At 32.3% G+C, this 18,747-nt stretch overlaps 1 protein-coding gene across 3 annotated transcripts in view; it reads right to left on the bottom strand.

Annotated features, from left to right (window-relative positions):
- Positions 1–1,070: 1,070 nt before the first annotated feature.
- Osi24 (Protein) overlaps positions 1,071–18,747 on the bottom strand; it is a 146,715-nt gene continuing 129,038 nt past the window's right edge. For all 3 annotated transcript variants that reach the window (XM_072535518.1, XM_072535517.1, XM_072535519.1), the window contains exon 6: positions 1,071–17,772. In XM_072535518.1, the coding sequence (XP_072391619.1) occupies positions 17,562–17,772 (211 nt within the window). In that variant the 3' untranslated portion in view covers positions 1,071–17,561. The remainder of the gene's footprint in view (positions 17,773–18,747) is intronic.

Here is an 18,747-nt window from a genome sequence, read left to right as displayed (position 1 = left end):
TTTCCCTCTCTAACCCCTTTTTTGAGTTCTATTTGAAAAGATATATTTTTTATGTTTAATAATGATTTTAATAGTTGCAACCAGCTGTTGTCATGGTTATAATTCGACACCTCGAAGCGACGTCCTTTTAAAATTGCTAGAGGTATTTCCTGTTTCCTTTTGTTCTGTTTGTCCCAAGAGATTCACGTTAGTACTCCTTTGTTTCATTTTTTGTAGTTGCCCCAATCCGACCCCTTGCCATTTACTTATCCACGACCCCAGCTCTCCTAACAAACCCTGAGTACCGTTCGCACAAGTATCTATTTATTTTGCTTACCATATCTCCGCCCCAATAATTTCTGTCCCCAATTTTCTACCCCTTATAATAATACCCTATTTGGTAGGCAAAATATATTCGTTACAAATTAGATTTACATTTTCTAAGTTTAGTTTGTCGTTTTAAGCTCCTTCTATACACACCCCTGTCGTAAGCTTTGTCACGTATAAATCCCTGGACAGTTTATTTTAATTTTTAGTAATGGATATGTTTTATAATACCTTCCCTAGCTTGCTTTTGAGAGCTAAATGAATATGATGTGCGTTTCCAGGTTAACTGCTATTTTTGTTTTTATATCTGTTTTATACAAAATCACTTGTCGATGTATGATTTTCCGACTCTAAATCCGCATTGCTCTTCTGCTTCCAATAATTCTTTTTCTATCAGATCTCTCAGTATACTTTACTGCCTTTTGTGAACATTCAGGAAATTGTTATTAATTTGTGTCAAAGATGTTACCAATTTCTTCGTGTCATTTTTTATTAATTCTAACCAAATATCTACTTGCTTTAAACTGACTCTTATCTTTAAAGATGCTGGTTATCAGTGTCTTTATTACATCAAGCAGACCTCGTCATTTTCTGTTTTTGCTTTAAATTTTCGGTACATCTTGGTTGCTATGCTTCACATATTCCTGAACTATGAAACTATGAAGTTTTTTGTTTGCTTGTAAAATTCATTATTTCCTAAAAATATCGTAAGCGGCTTTTACAAGTTTTATTAGGTATTTGATAAATTAAAAATCAAATAAATCTACCAGTTTTATTAAGTTAAAAATAATTACATCAGAAAAATTAAATTACTTAAAATGTAAATATTTAAGTACTCAGTTCGAATATTTTAGCTAATAATTTAATAAATAAATAAATAAATAAATAAAAATAAGTAAAATCACAAAGACCAAAACCGTTAATAGCTCCCTTGACATCAGCTTAGGTATACAATCATACATATAACAAATATTATTGAACTCTCTCATTTAAAGATCATTCGAAATATACAGTGTGTTCCAACGAAAATTTTATCCCACCACCAGAAACTCAGAAACCAAGAGTTTCTTCAAAATTTCAGAAAACACGTCAATTTGTATTGGGAGGGGGACGAATTTTCATGCAAAATTTATACCCCCAAATGTAACCCCCTACTGCCCTGCATCAACCCTCAGTTTTTTTAAATAGCAAACGTGGTCGAGTGGTACATCATTTGAAAGGTATTTTTTTTCTCTACACGACACTCGTTTGTTTTTTTAATTTTTGTATTAACTTTGGATTTAACTAATTTATTGGTTGAATATTAGTAATAGCAAGAAGTAAGTACATAAAATTTCACCCAATTAACCAATTAAATATTCTTAGTGATCTCCAATACAATAATTCAATTAACCTGCAAATCGATATCAACACGCCACTGGGTTGAAGATAATTTTTTTTCTTTTTGTAAAAATATCACTTTTTCATATGAATTTTTCTTAAAGATCATAAATCCTAATTGTTTTATTTAGTGTTTCCCATGTAACCTTCAATTTGGGTTTTGTCTACGACCGATTAATCAGAGATAATAATATTCTAAAGGCTTACAAAAATGAGATATTCTAGTGAAGGAAGAAAAGAATTAGTTAAGCTACACTATAAAAATAATCAGTGTGTTCAGGCTACGGCAAGGATCTTTACTACGAACCACGCAGAAAAAACCGTAATTCACCAATACGTTAAACATTTAACTTATAAGTTTGAAGTTACAGATGACGTTAACATCACAAAGCACGAAGTAGACCGTCGAGTGCGAAATGAAGCAGTTGAAGTGGCGGTATTGGGTCATTTACAAATGGATAATCGACAGTCATCATAAAAAAATAACCAACATCGATTATACAATACGTGTTTTCCCGACAAGTCTACTTTTATGTTAAATGGTAAAGTTAATAGACATAATTGTCGTTATTGGAGTAACAGTCATCCTCATTTATGTATGAAGACACATACACAAACACCTCAGAAATTAAATTTATGAGTTGATATTTTAGGGAAATGAAAATTTGTCTTACTCTCAATACAAATTGATCTGTTTTTTTTTATTTCGATAAAAATCTTGGTTTCTGAGTTTCTAGGTGCTAAAATTTTCGTTGGAACACACTGTATGCAAAAATGCTAAATAAAATTTAAAAAAGAACATTTCCTGTTTTTAGTCATAAATCTTTAATATCGATATGTTTTGCCCTTAGTTTGAATATTAGTTTAAATAATGACTAATGTTTAGAGTTCATAAATTTGGGAATATCAAGTAATTAGAGAATTAGAGGGATGTAATGGGATAGTGAAGCGCAACATATAGCCACTCCTATTCAAATGTCAACCTCACCTGCTCGTATGGTGATCTAGATCATGGTCTTCTGGTACATCCTGCTAGATAACTAACGAGGGTCTGACGTCCGAGTGTTTGCCGGGATAAGCAATCCATCATTTACTAGCCAACGGCTTAGGGGGGATGAGCTAGTAAGTGGAAGGACACTCTGTTGTCCTGAGACTGAGAAATTGGTCTCGAAGGCGGAAGAACCAAGAAAGTGGTCAACGGCATCAGAATGCAGAAGGCAATGAGAAACCACTGCATTAAAGGTCCCTGATGACTCTAGTATAAATTATAATGGCTAGCACTATTTGCTTAAGAGACATTAGACGTCCAACCCAACGCCTCCTTGGTCGTCAACATGTGAAACACTTGCACAAAAAAACCAAAAGCAAAATACTCATCCCTCTCAGATAAAAATAGCTAACTGGAATGTATGTATCAGCCTGGAAAATTACATAATGTTATTAAAGAGAAAGGGAGGTTAAATATAGATATACTTGGGGTTAGCGATGTACAATGGTCAGGAAATGGAGAGATATCAATAAATAACCACAATATTTATTACACTGAAGGAGACAAAACTGATACGAAGTGGCTTTCATCATAAGCAACACTATTAGAAAATCAGCGCTAGGGGTAATTCAAATCTCAGAAAAAATAATAAAGCTAAAAATTCAAGCACGGAACTGTAATATTAATATGATCCAAGTCTATGCTCCCACAGCTGATAAGACCGAAGATGAAATCGAAAAGTTCTATTTAGAATAGCACAATACAATCAAGTTAACAAAATCTAGAGATATTACATAGATTTTAGGAGACTTTAGTACAAAAATTGGATTAGGTACAGTTGAAAATATAGTTGGACAGTTTGGAATAGGAACTAGAAACGAGAGAGAAGAAAGGCTCATAGAATTCTGCCAAGAAAAGAATGTGGTAATTGCCAATACTTGGTTTCAGCTTTCTAAGAGAAGACTATATACATGGACGTCTCCTTCACATACAGAAAACTACATTGTCAGAAACCAGATAGACTTTATACTCGTAAACAGCAGATATAAAAACTCTATAACCTCAGTTAAAACTTATCTTGGAGCAGATGTTAACTTAGATAACAATCCGTTAGTTGCTGTCGTGAAAATAAAATTAAAAAAAAATTGAACTCAGAAAATAACAACCAAAATTTAATGTAAGTGTGCTAAAAAAGGAAGAAAAAAACGAATTTAAAAATAATGTGAATGTTTACATGCAAAAAACACTAACTGACAACAAACAAATGATGCATGTAAATAAAAAGTGTTATAATATAAAAAACACATTACTGAAACCAGCTCAAGAAAGTTTGATACAACATAGGTCAGAGGCTAAAAACAGTGGATGACGGAGGAGAACTAATAATACTCTATTAAGAAATAGACATCGTTTTCAGATCCGAAAGATACTGTCCCTCTGGAGTATTCTTTTTTATGTGATGACGAAATGGATAATTGTGATAATGATCCAGATTTTAACAATACTTCGAGTAGTGATGATTTTGACGAAGACAGTATACACCCTGCAAAACTAAAAAAGAAAAGCAAGACCGAGAATAGGCACGCATGTCCTGAAAAAATAAACACGAATGGTTTAAAAACTGTCCTGGAAATGCATGAACAAACAAAAATGGTAGAAACGCAGAACATTTTGAGAAAAATAGTAGTCGATTTTTCGGAAATATTTTCCTTAACCGGAAGTTCTGAAATTGGACCAGGCAGAAAATTGAGAAAATGAAAAGCAGGGAATATTAAGATCAAGAAATTAGTACTTTGTCAGAAATTGCTGTTATTTCCAATTGAACTGTATAATTTAAAGATGCTCAAGGCATGACAAATTTTACTTATGTACAAAATCAACAAGATGATGCAAAGAAAAAAAAAATATTTTAAAGAAAGTTAAATAGGATTCAAATAAATATAACGACCTGGATATCATTGGGTATGATGTAAATGAGGACAATCATTTGAAGAAAATAGAACAAAAGAAAAAACGGCATAGATGTTTAGAAACCCAAATGGCAAACAGCAAAAATAAATATTCAATAAGACAACCCTGTAATTGTAAAATGCAATGCTGCGATAAGATCATTGCTGAAGATAGAGTTCTAATCAAAGAAGATTACCGGAAATTGAATCGACATTAACAGCGAATATAGCTTTCATCTAAGGTTACCAAAGCACTTTCGAAAAGAAAACTTGAAGAGGGAGGTCGAACAAATATTACAAAGAAATATGTATTACCAAAGAAATATATGTGAATAAAAAGAAAAAATTGTAGCAGATCTTGTCTATAGAATGCCTGCAAATAGGAAGCAGTTTTGGGTCGACCGGGTGTAGTTCATTTTTACTTGTTGACAATATTTTGTATGTGACGAAAATTGGTGACAATGTATTTTTTCGTTTTTTCTTGTTAGCTAATGAGTATGAACTGTAATGTTAATTCAAAATGATGTTTTAATAAATATGTTTTTTTCCCATGGTAAAACGGTTTATGAATTATTTATACTGTTTTTCTCTAGTAACAAAAAATATAATATTCCAGAGTAAAATAAGGTAAAACAGTATATATCATTTTACAAGTACATTTAAAAAAACTGCACGTATTTGTTGTTATAGTAATTATTAATTATTAATAATAATATACTTCTCTTACATTCCAAATTTCATTTATCTAACTTTATAAATGACAAAACGGCACGGTAAAGAAACAAAAAGTCATTTATCTCAAAACTCACTTTTTGCAGGCAAGATTTGACATTTGACATAATTATAATATCTTCAACTTGAAAGACAATAATGTTTCTTTAACCTATAAGTTTATTATATTAGTTTATTTTGCATGATTGTAATCCAGTTTTTATAAAGACTCATACTTAAAACAAAAATGACGTGCACTTAACTCGAGAGATTTTTTACACCTAACGTAATTAAAATTAACATCCCTCTTAAGAGTCCAATTACAAAAAATAAGGGCAATTAAAAACTCTATTAACAGGAAACGTTTTTTTAAATTTTGCGGTCTACCTGAAAACTTTTAATGGTTAAAACTCTAAAAGGAGTTTTATAAAACATTTAAAAGCAAATTATGCGAAACTCCAGCAATTATTGAGCGGTTTTTCATTAAGTTATATGTACAATAAGTATACTGATGTTTGACCCTCAACCTAAAGTTAAAATTTCAAAACACTTTTGAAGTACTTAAAATGCGTTATTTTCGTAGTTATTTTAAATTAAAAAACAATTTATAAATCAATAAATGCATGAATTAGAATTTAATGTTAACTGTATCCTTTTAAACACAATCATCTACGCTAACACAACTTAAACTAAATAAATTTGCCAATTTTAATAACATGTTAAGAATTTTCAAAAATAAATGCAAAATTAAAATTTTATGAAAAAGACAGAAAAGATTTGATTTCACGTTCAAAGCGTCTATGTATCTGTTGATACGTATTTCGACTTAATAAGTCTCATCAGAACAGTTCTTCATAGCCGTTCTGAATTTGTTTCGAAACTATCTTACCGATTAAAATTTTATATTTCAGAAACAACTGAAGCTATGGTCTCTAGAACATTTTCAATTTTTGCTGTTCTAAACACAATATATAAATGATATAATACCTTTCAAGGATTATCTGGATTTCCAAAACAAGCAAATCGTTGCTCTAACGAACGAGGACACCAGAAATATAGACAGAAGTGGAATAATACGACTTATGACTAAATTCTACAATGAACTATAGGAAGCCCCGGAATCACTTGAAAAAGAAATCGGTAATACCGAAGATTTACCAGAAGTCCTTCCGGAAGAAGTAGAATCGAAAATTACAAAAATGAAATACAGTAAAGCAGCTGGAATAGATTGGATAATAGTATAATTGCTTAAATATGCTGGTAAAACAAACCTGAAAAATCTTAGCAGGCATATTTATGAACTGCCTTAAATCTAGATGCATATCAGACCATTGGAACACAGCAGACGTAATTTTAATTCATATGAAAGGTAGCAAAGGGGATATCAAAAACTACAGACATATAAGTCTACTACAAGTCATATACAAGATATTCACAAAGATAATTAACAACTGATTAACTAATGCATTAGATGCTCCACAGCTAAGGGAGCAAGATGGCTTCAGAAGTGGATTCAGTATCCTGGATTATAATCCATATGCTTCTAATAAGATCTAATAAGTAGAGCTAAAGAATATGAAATATCGCTAGCATTAACCTTTATAGATTTTGAGAAAGCTTTCGATTATATTTATCCCACGGCAGTAATAGAAGCTTTGACCAATTAAGGCATTGACAAACCGCACATAGAGACTATAGGAAATATATACAGACAAGCAACAGCTAGGTGAAAATTTATAAAAACACTCCAGAATTTCCCACTACCAGAGTGGTCCAATAAAGAGACGCAATATAAACATATCTTCTCACTGTAACTCTAGAAAATATATTCAGTAAAATGATCTGTCAAAACAAATGCTTATGCATACCTAAGGAGAATACTTCACCCATCTAGGATTTGCATAAGACATCGTTCTGATTGCTAATAATCCTGTAGAACTACAAGAACTTAAAAGCGACCTAAATGCAGCTAGCAATGTAGTTGGCCTAAAAATGAACATAACAAAATAAAAACCATGTACAAGGAGCTATTGGTTGTCCAAGGTGTAATAATAAACAACACTACTCTTTACCTCCAGAAATTAACAGAAGAATCGCATGACTGGCTTGGACATCTATTGGTAGAAATGCAATTATATTCAAATCGAAGATGCCACTCTATCTGAAGAAAAAAGAATTCGAACAGTGTATACCAATCATGATATACGGCTGCGAAACTTGGACATTCTCCTTCTTCATGTACCATGTCCTTTCAGAACGTTGGTTACCATCATAGCTATCTTAATTTTATTCACTGCCACCCTAAATACCATGCTTGTATCAACACCATACCAATCTCGCAAGTTCTTTAACTATGAGGTTCTTCTTCATCCTGGACTGCGTTAGCCTGCTATTTTTCCTTGCATGATATTTTGTAGCAACCTATATTTTGGACCTCTCATTACATGTCCGAGATACTCCAGCTTTCTCTGCTTGATGCTTTTTATGATCTCAGTAGTCTTGCTAAGACGTACTAGTATTGTGGAGTTTCGAATCTTCTCCACCCAGGAAACTTTTAAAATTCTTCTATAGCACCAAATTTCGAAAGCCTCAAAGCGATTTAGATCGATTTTATTTACAGTCCAGGACTCGACACCATAAAGTAAGACCGAGAACACGTAGCAGCGAAGTAGGCGGATCCTCAATGCCAATTTTAGGTCTCTGTTACATAACACCTTGAAAATCCTTCTAAAAGCCGTTCTAGCCTGCTCTATCCTAGATCTAATTTCGTAGTGACTTTGTGCGTTACAATTTAATTGCTGTCCAAGGTAAACGATTTTATCAACTTGCTCAAGTTTGGTATTATTCACATATATAGACGGTTTTATATGCTGCTGTTTACTTATTACAAGTATTTTGGTTTTTCGTATGTTCAGATCCAGACCTGCCTCCCTACAACTCTCAACGAGTTTGCAGATCTTCTTGACTAGAAGCTAGGAGTAGTGCATATCGCAAATTGTTGATAACTTCACCGTTCACAAGTATTCCTTCTTGTTTTTCAGAAAGTGGTTTTCTAAAAATTCTTTCGGAGTAAACGTTGAAAAGCAGGGGTGACAAGAGGCATTTCTGCCGTATTTCTCTTTTAATATGAAGAGCCTGTGATTTTACACCATATACCAAAACTAAAGTTGTTTGATTCCAATATAAATTTGCAATTATTCGAACATCTCTGCCATCCAAGCCAATGTCTTTTAGAGCTTTGATCAATATAGAGTTCTAAACACGATCAAATGCCTTTTGGAAGTCAATAAAACATATATATCTACAAATATATCTCGACATCTTTGAGCAAGTACGTTCATTCCAAACAGTGCCTCTCTCGTTCCAAACCCGTTACGGAAACCAGACTGTGTGTCATCCAGGTATTTTTCGCATTTATTGTAGATACGACCATGTATTACCTTCAGAAAAATTTTCAATAAGTGGTTTAACAAACTGATGGTTCTATAATCAGCACAGGTTTTTGCTTGCTGTTGTCTTCTTAGGTAGAGCTATAAACAGTAAATTAGACCAACTATTAGGTAGTTGTTTGCTGGTATAAATGGTATTGGAAAACGAAGTTATAGCCTCTGAAACATTAGTATCATTTATATTTCAGTTGGAATTTCATCAGGACTAGTCGCTCTGTCATCTTTTGATGATTGTATGGCTTTTATAACCTCAGAGCGTGTTATTAGGGGTCCGTCGCAGTTAATAATATCGGGAGGTGAACTACTCCTGTCGTCTTCGAATAGCTTCTTATTGAAGATACCAGCCGCTTCATTCACTTTTTTTATACATGTTAAACGTGTCGTTTGTGTTTTCAAGTGCTTCAATGTCATGACAGTGTTTGGCTAGATATTGACTCTTTGCTTTTCGTATTTTACGTCTAATTTCTTTTTGTATTTTGATATAAAGTTTTTCGTTGTTTTTCGCTAGTCGCCGTTGTTCCATCAAATCCAATATGTCGTCTGTCATCCAAGCCTGCTTTTTTAGCTTTGACCTGCCTTGTAAATTTCTCACACAGATTTCTTTTACTCTTGTTACGATTTTGTTTAAGCCTTCATTAACTTTCTCGTCTTTTAATTGGACTGTATCAATATTTTTGCGAGACTTCTTTTTGATCACCTTTTTTGTTTTTAATTGAACATTAAAGGCAGAGATAGTAGAAAAACTCAAAGTCACTTTAAGGCCAATGGGGGAATGCATACTAGGTATAATTAAGAGAGATCGAAAAATAATAGAATGAATCAGACAGAAAACCCAGATCATTGATAAATTCCTAAGTATTAATCCTTTAAAATGGTATTGAGTAACACATTTAGCGAGAAGAACTGGTCCACTAAAATTACACTGTGGTATTAAAAATTGCGGGTAAAAAAATTGCCTTAAAAAAATTTTATTAAGCTCCAAAATAAATTTTAACACTGTGGTAGTAAAAATAGTCAAGAGACTAAGAGAAATCAAGAGACGTCTAAATTTAAGATAAGACTATATTATAGGGAAACAAGTCAGTACATTATGGCTCAGAAAAACGAATATTAGACAATCGTTGGCATAAATAATGCACCGTAATCCGTAGAATTCACTGAGAGTGATGATGATGATGATATAATGCTCCATATAAAAAGTCGTTTTTTCTGACTCAGCGTCTAAGGAAAATATTAAAAGTGAAGCAGATAATAATATTCTATCACCTATAACTGTTTTATAAAGCTCTGAAATTTTAAATTTAGATACGTAAAAATCTGTGTAGTACATGTATTTTATACAGACCCAAATATTTAAACAAAAAATCTTTATACCAATATTATAGTTATGAACAAACTTACAAGCCGTGAAGCTATAAAAACGTTTATAGCTTCACGGCTTGTAAGTTTAGGCCTTAAAAAAATTTTATTAAGTTCCAAAATAAATTTTAACACAGTTTTATAAACAAAAATTATTCTGGAAAATTGTGTTTCTTTTATATAACTAAACAAACAGAAGTTACAAATTAATAAAAAGAGTTTGGATTTCAAGAAAGTTCAAAAAACAAAGTTGCTCAAAATTAATTAAAAGCTACTTACGCAAATAAGTGATCCAGAAGAATTAAATAAATTAGAAAAGGAAAAATTATTTACTGTTTTAAATTAATATCCTTATACTAATTAACTTAGAAGTGGTACAATGATAAATCTCCAAATTTATTCTGACTTTAATTAATATTTAATTACCAAAAACTAACTTTTGATGTATAGACTGAATTTATTAACCGACAATCGTTTCCCAATCCGTTACGAGTGTTGGCGATCATCATGGCAATTTTTATCTTATCTGCAGCAGCGCGGAAAAGCTGTACAGATGTTGTATTGAACCCAATTCTGAGGTTCTTTAACCAAGATCTTCTTCTTCTTCCTGAACCTCATTTTCCAAATATTTTTCCTTGCAAGATGGCTTGAAGAAGAGCATATCTGGAGTCATTTCGCCTAATATGTCCAAAGAATTGTAACTTTCGAGATTTGATGGTGGTCAGTACCTCTCGGTTCTTATTCATTCTTCTGAGGACCTCCTAATTTGTGACTCAGTCAGTCCACGGGATCTTAAGTATTCTCCGATATAGCCACATCTTAAATGCTTCCAGTTTTCTGCACATACCTTCGTTTAGGGTTCACGATTCAACACCATAAAAAAGGGTCGAGAAGATGTAGCATCGCAGCATTCTTACTTTTGTATCAAGAGAGAGGTTGTGAATCTTGAAGAAGGCCCTCATCCGATTGAAGGTGGATTTAGCTTTTTCGATGCGTGCTCTAATCGCCTGGTTGTTAGTCCATTCTTCATTTATTATGGTGCCGAGATAGGTGCAGTGCGTCACTCTTTCTACAGGGAATTGGTTAATGCAGAGTTGACCTTCTGTTATCCTTTTCTTGCTAATTATCATAAGCTTTGTCTTCTTAACATTTATATTGAGTCCATATTGTTGACTGTAATACGTGATTTTGTTCATAAGAACTTGTAGGTCTTCTAAGTTGTCCGCAAATACTATGGTGCCATCTGCATATCTGATGTTGTTTAACCGGTAACCATTTAGTAGAATACCTTTTTCAGTTTCGTGCAAAGCTTCGACAAATATTCTTTCAGAATACAGATTGAAGATTAGAGGAGACAAAATATAGCCTTGCCTCACTCCACGCATGATTTTCACATGTCAGTGTGTTCACCTTCAACTCTGCGATTTGCTGTCTGATTCCAGTAAAGATTTCTAATTATTTTCAGATCTTGGTTGGAAATTCCTGCTTCTTTTAGTATTTGCTTGAATCTGCTTGAAATAAAATTGAAATACAAATTTTTCCCAGACATTTTTAGTATGCAAAAATTTTTACAGATTTTTTAGATCAAAGAAAGGATGTTTTTCTTTGTTTCATTAATTACACGAGAACCTTTAATAGGGTGAAACACGGATTAATGGTAAAATATCTACAATAGTTGGGATTTGATGCCAAGGATATAAGATTTATCAATAATCTGTATTGGAACCAGATAGCTACAGTACGTCTTGAAAATTTCAAACGGAATATTTCAAAAAAAAAATTTTGTAAGGCAAAGTTGTTTTCTATCTTCAACATTGTTTAACTTATATGTAGAAAAATAATTCGCAGAAGCAGTGGAAGACTCTAATACGGGTATTAAAGTAAACGACATATTTATGAACAACATTATGCTGATGACACATCGAGAGTAACTGATAACATTAAAAAACTTCTTTGGGTTTGCTTTGGGTTTGAAAATGAATATAAAGAAAATAAAATCACTGATAAAAGGTAGAAATAATTAGCTAAATGCAAAGCTAATAAACTAAAAAGTTTAAATGACTTATTAAAAAACGAATTATTTATTTAACTTTCCAAATACATCGCTGTAAGCTATTTTGATTCTACGTGATTTTTATTTTAATAAAAATATGGAAAACCGTTAGATTTTTTGGGAAAAGGAAGATTAAAGTTTATACAGCATGTTCACGAAAAAATTAATGATGTAAGTTAATTTTATTATTTTTTTTTATTGTCATGTCAGAAATATTTTTATATTGAACGTTTTTGGATGCATACATTAAGTATATTATTAAATCAATATGTATTTAATTTTGTATTTTTTCAAATTTAACAAGTGTATAGTAGTACAGCGATAGAGTCCTGCAGTTTTAAGCATAATTTTAAACACAAAATATCCAATTTTACCCGAATAAAAATTATGTATTGCAAAAATATAAATCATTTTAAAATATATTTTAAAACCCCGAAGATGAATGTGTTTAATAATTACTGTTACTGTGGTATTTAAAAATATATACACAATTTTGTTTACAACTAACGAAAATATATTTAAAATGTAAGAACAACGGGACACAAATCTAAAAGCTCTAGCTTATTAGAAAAAGAGAGGAACAAAGTGGGCGGAAATATCATTTTTGCGTCAAAATAAACAATTTTAAACAGTATAAAAGTAGAAAATGTGTTTGTTGGGACATATAGTTATATTGCCATCTTATTTACAGCGTATTTTCATCCATAAACTTTTGTAACAGTTAATATTGGCACCTTTTCTTTTTCTTTGCATTTTTTTACATTTTTATAAATTTCATATTAATATCACAAAATTTGTGTTTTTTTTTTGTTCTGATGGAACAGTTTAAGTATGGTATATTTTAAGTTTTGATGGAATATTTTAAGATTTGGTTTAATGCAGAATTTATTGTTATAATTAATTCAGTGGCGCACCCAGAATTTGTCTTAGGGGGGGTTTTGAATTTTTTTTATGCTACCTCTATTTTGAGTCCCTAAAATTTGGGTTTTAGTTTAATTTAAAGTACTAAAGATAGCGGTGCCAAAAATTCAGGTATCTGTTATCCTGCCTACCAACTAAAACCACCCTCTCTTACTTGTGCGCAGTTGACTGTCGCACGTACCGTACTCCGAAAGTGGGGTGGCCACTGTAAGGCTGACGACATTTTTGGAACACTCCCTTCTCGTATCTAGATCTTATCTATTGTTCTGAAGCTATTTTCTTGTGGCATTTTAAAGTAATCACTATTTTAATGGGAATAAGCCACAATTGAAGGTTAAAATAAGGTTATTGACGTTTGACATTAATCCAACTTGTAATCTAATTTGAGACGGCTATCGCCGTATTCCCGTTCTCCTCCGCCAATCTTCCCGGTCCAAGGCATGCTTCTCCTTAAACCTCTCGATTCCATTGATCTTCTAATTCTTTTATTCCATGAGCGTCGAGGTCTACCTCTTTTTCTTCTTCCAGGGGGCTGCCATTTGTGAAGTTTTTAGGGCCAACGTTCTTCGAGCATTCTCAATAGATGTCCAAACCATTTTGAACCTCTTCTTTCTATTCTGTCAATGACCGTTTCTGTAGCATTCATGTTATTTCTTATAGATTCGTTGGTCTTCCTTTCCTGCCTTGATGTTCTAGCACTTCTCAAATAATCCATTTCAACTGCCAACAATTTTCTCTTCAGGTCTGCGTTAATTGTCCATACTTCAGAGCCATAACAAAGAACTGATTCAACCAAATATTGTGATCCCACCATAAGGAGTTCAGACCTCCTACAATTTTACGTCCCTGGTTAATTCATGTTTAATTTCGGTTTCTTCCAACCCGTTCTTAGCAATGAGTGGACCTAAATATTTAAAATTTTTCACTTGTTTGATTTCTACGTCCTCGTCTATCAACGCTTTAAACCTTGCATCTGAATTGATAACTAAGTAAATATTCTGCTTTATCATAAAATCTAGATCATAAGAATCTTGAGCTAGGATGACTTGATCATACGCAAACTTCAGGGAGAAGAGTACGTCATTTTCTATGGGGATTCCCATTCTCTGGCAGGGGTTTTTCCAATTTTGGCCTCAATATACAAATTAAACAGTAAGAGGACATACTGTATCCTTGTTTTAGTCCTTTAGTTACTTTTATTGGCTCTGATAGTCTATATCCGATTTTTAGGTAAGTAGTGTTATCCGTGTATACTTCTGTGATTATTCCTAAAAGGTATGGACTAATGTCGAGTTGTTGTTAAGCTTGCCACAATTTAAGTCTTGGAACTATATCATACGCCTTTTCTATGTCAATAAAGGCTAGATGTACTTCGGTACCAATCGCTATTCTTTTTTCTATTAATTGTTGGAGTATAAACAAATTATCAGTGCAAGATCAAAGATCAAAAATTCAAACGTCAATAAACTTATTTTAACCTTCAATTGCGACTTATTCACATTAAAATAGTTATTAGATCTTATCTCTGTCGTTAGCTCAGTTGGTGTTTCTCTTCTTCTTCTTTATTTTTAATGACTACTCGGATGTAATTGTGAACACTATTCCATCCCTCCGTATTTCCCGTCATCTTCACGATCATCTCTCTTACAGTCACAGGGTTCATACCTATTTCTTTATACATTTTGTTTCGCTTCACTGTACATATATTACACTCCAACATTGTGTAAGTAACAATGTCGGAATATTTGCAGTATAGGCATTTATCTGTATTTGTCTTTCTGAACCTATGAAGATACGCCCTAAAGCAAACAATCTACCCAGTCCCTTAGGCTCGGGATGAGCATCTTTGTCCACTGAGCAACATCTTCCTTGTTGTTCCACTCTTCTTGCCATCTTTCCATTAACCTTTCCTCCTTTTCTTCTTTTTTTTTTATAGCTGTTGTCAAATGCTTCCTTCTCCCATAGAGATGTCTCTTTTCTACTGCTAACACATGCAGAGGAACACAACCCGTGATAGTCCACATGGCCGCCGCAGATACATTGCTGTAGGCGCATACTACTCGCAACAGAATCGTTCTGTCTACTTTTTCATAAGCCTAATATTAGGTATCCATATCTAAATATAATGCAAAATATTATTAATTATTGTGTATTTATACAATAATACAATAATTATTGTGTTCTACATATTTAAAGTGGTAATTGAATTATTCAATCAGCGTTTTGGATATTTGTATTATGTGTGAAAGACAAGTTACATTTTCCTGCTATTCTTTATATATTGTTTACTTTATATGCCCGGGGGGGGGGGGGGTTAACCCCCAAACCCCCCCCTGGGTGCGCCATAGAATTAATTGAACAATTACTTTTAAATAAGGGTCGTAAAAGCACGTGACAGTTTCCTATCGTAGTACTTATTTACGTTTTTCTTTACATACCATACCTGCTATACCTGAAATGACACATGTTTCTATGACTTGTTTATTAAAGCTTATAGCTTAAATAATTCCACCACTAACTTATCTAATATAGAACCCCACATTATGAAAATATTCCAACAAAAAATAATTAATACATAAAATTGATCCAAAGACAAAGATGCTACGTCATCATCAGTGCCTGTTAGAGAAACTATTAAAAGAAAACACAGGATGCTTTTTTTTAAATATGTAAAAAAACACCTAAACAACTGACACCTAACGGTAGAAGAGGAACGATTATTGATAAATGTTTGTGAGTACAAAAAGTAAAAGCAAATCAACAATTTTCAGAATAATACGATGTAAAAGTAAACGTGCATCGAAATTTCATTTACTAAATTTAACATTAAGTAATTCTAGTAATGAAATTAATTATTTCAAAAACATAGAATTGCCCGATGTATGTGTTTTAGTTTTCTTAGAAGTAAAGTCTTCTTATTTTATAATTTTCTTCTATTTCAATTTAAATGTTATCCGTTTTTCATGTCATCAGCAATAAAATGGCACCAGAGCAATATTATAGAGGACTATAGTATTTTTCATTTAAAAATGCGTACACGTCACAATTTATATAATGTGACGTCACTTATATTTAAAATTTCCAGAACGCCAACGTTGGAGTTCAAATTTTCCTAACACAGCTAATAATACGAAACCCATACGGAACTGCTCGATCTTTCATAGGCGTCAACATGGTATAATAATCAGAAAAATGTAATCATGATTATATTGGGAATTTTAGAATTATAGTCATTAAGTAACCAAAATCATTTGTTATTATTAATAATATAAATTTTATGAAATAACTGTAAGTCTAATATTCCACAAAATAATAATTTTAATTAAATATATTAGACAATTGTACGCAACTGATACGGGAATACTTCAAATTTTTGGACAGTTCAGCGTGTGGTAAAATTGTTTAAAGTGTTGTCGTTTTTTTAGAGTAAAAATTTTGTTTATGTTTTGATTTCTTACACAATTTGATAATAATATATTATATAAATAAATTGTATTTATAAATACATATTAAATTTAGATTAATAGCGTTAAAAACTAATTATTGTTGTGTATTGTGATTGAGCTATGTCAAAACAACTAAATAGTCTGTAGAAAGCTGAGAAAGCTTTGATATAAGTTAGATTATTTTGAACAAGAAATAATGGCGGGACGTTTTTATTATTAATGCTCTAAAAGTGGTAAGTTTAAAATTTAGAATATATAATTTTGTATTAAAATGTTTTCTTATGTATTTTAGTGTGTTGCAGTAATCTTAAAACTACGTAAGTGTAGTTACTGTTAATATAATAGTTTGAGAAATAGTTGACATTTTAAAAATTCCTCACTTTCTAACTATTCTGAAGTTTTGGCAACGCTGTGGGGTTCTGATGTCTTGAATGACGTGCACGCACTTTTATATGAAAAATACTATATAATATTTGATGGTTTTTTAGTTTTTTATTTTTATATTTATTTTTTATTTTTATATATTTGATTCACAGATATTGCCGACGGTGGAATCGGATAAGCAGAGTGAGCAGTAAGGGGCCAAAAATATATAAAAGTGTAATTAGCAAGATGAAGATTAAAATGTGAAAGAATGACTTCTTAAAATAAAGAGTTACAAATAAAGAGTACCTACAGTGTGATTTATTTTAAGTATTCTTAAAAATTTTAATTATCCTGCACTAAAATTATTCGATAAAGGAATATTATTTCTTTGAAATATATTTGGCTTTTTTATTTTATTGTATTTCTTCATTCTTCAGGAATCTATAAGAATGATCAATTGTTCATGAATATCGTTCAAGTAAGATTCTTAAACCAATGATAATTTACATTAAATGTAAATAAAATATACTTTTTTAAAATATTTGGTTGGTTTTATCAAAAAATGTGTCTTGTCCGCTTTAAAAATCATTACTACAAAGTAAATATGGCTAACAAAATACTACGTTTAATACATTATTTCAGATTTCTCGCTAAAACTAACTTATTAATGTCGTTATAAGTAGTGAGCATTGCTGGACTAGCTTTGTGGGCAGTTAGGGATGGACATCCTCCGTGGGCATGACACTCTTCGCCATCTTGTCCATCTTTGGCAGCTTTCATGTAACGGAAAAACCGAAGGATATCTGGATTGTCGCTAGATGGTTTGCGAAGTTCGTTTAGTTCCCTGCAATTATAAAAGTTGATTAAATAGATATAAATATTTTTTTTTAAATTTATAATCAAATAAAAAAACGAGTCTCTGACTTCCGAGTGATTGCCGGTATAAGCATTCGCCTACTTATATTATACGAGTATAGAACCGATGGTCGAATAATGAGACAGAGCTTTACATATATACTTAAATTACGAATGCTGAGCGATATCGTAAAAGCGTCAGAATTCTACTAAATAAATATATCACCGCGAAGTTTATCTCCATGAGTACTTAAAAGCAAAAGAATACAGTTACAGAGAACAAGTCGAAAGCATCGAGAAACGCTCCAACTTTTGTAAAAAGGTGCCATGAAAGGGCTGAAAAATACCGTTTGACTCAAACACGATATGATACCGATAGATCAGCTCTGGCTCGTTCAATAATAGATGACAAGTCTCTCTGAGGTAGCGATATGCATCCCGATATTAAAATGGTGGAAAGGGAATATCGGGCGATCTTCTCATCAAGATCGCCAACAGAGTAACGACTTGTGATCAGAAGAAACCGCTACTGATGAGCTATGCTTAACAGAAGCGAAAATCCCCGGGGACTTACAAACTATGAAATCTTAAGCAGCCAGTCCTGACTTTATTAAGATCGAGGAGCTGGGTAAGTTTCCCGCTCAAAAATTGGTCCTCGTCTATAATACCATGCTCCAGTTTGGAGTCACTCCGGAGATATTAACGGATTGAAGGACCATCTCGATACTAAAGGGTTGCGATCCGCTGGAGGTAGAAAATTGTTATAATAGGCTATAATTATTTCTTCTATAATGATAAGGGTGCTTCATCAAATACTTCGAAAGAGGATTGCGGTGCTAGATTATTACGAGAACCAGAGAGGATTTAGGCAGGCAGATGGCGTTCTGTTAAATAACCTGACGTTTAAAATGGTCATCAAAAAGAGGAGAGGAGGCCCATGGCCATATAATACCATATCGGTAGA

The sequence above is a fragment of the Diabrotica undecimpunctata genome, chromosome 6, assembly GCF_040954645.1.
Source record: "Diabrotica undecimpunctata isolate CICGRU chromosome 6, icDiaUnde3, whole genome shotgun sequence".
Classification (NCBI taxonomy): domain Eukaryota; kingdom Metazoa; phylum Arthropoda; class Insecta; order Coleoptera; family Chrysomelidae; genus Diabrotica; species Diabrotica undecimpunctata.
Note: the sequence above shows the minus strand (reverse complement) of the source record. Positions and strands in the feature narration are given on the sequence as shown.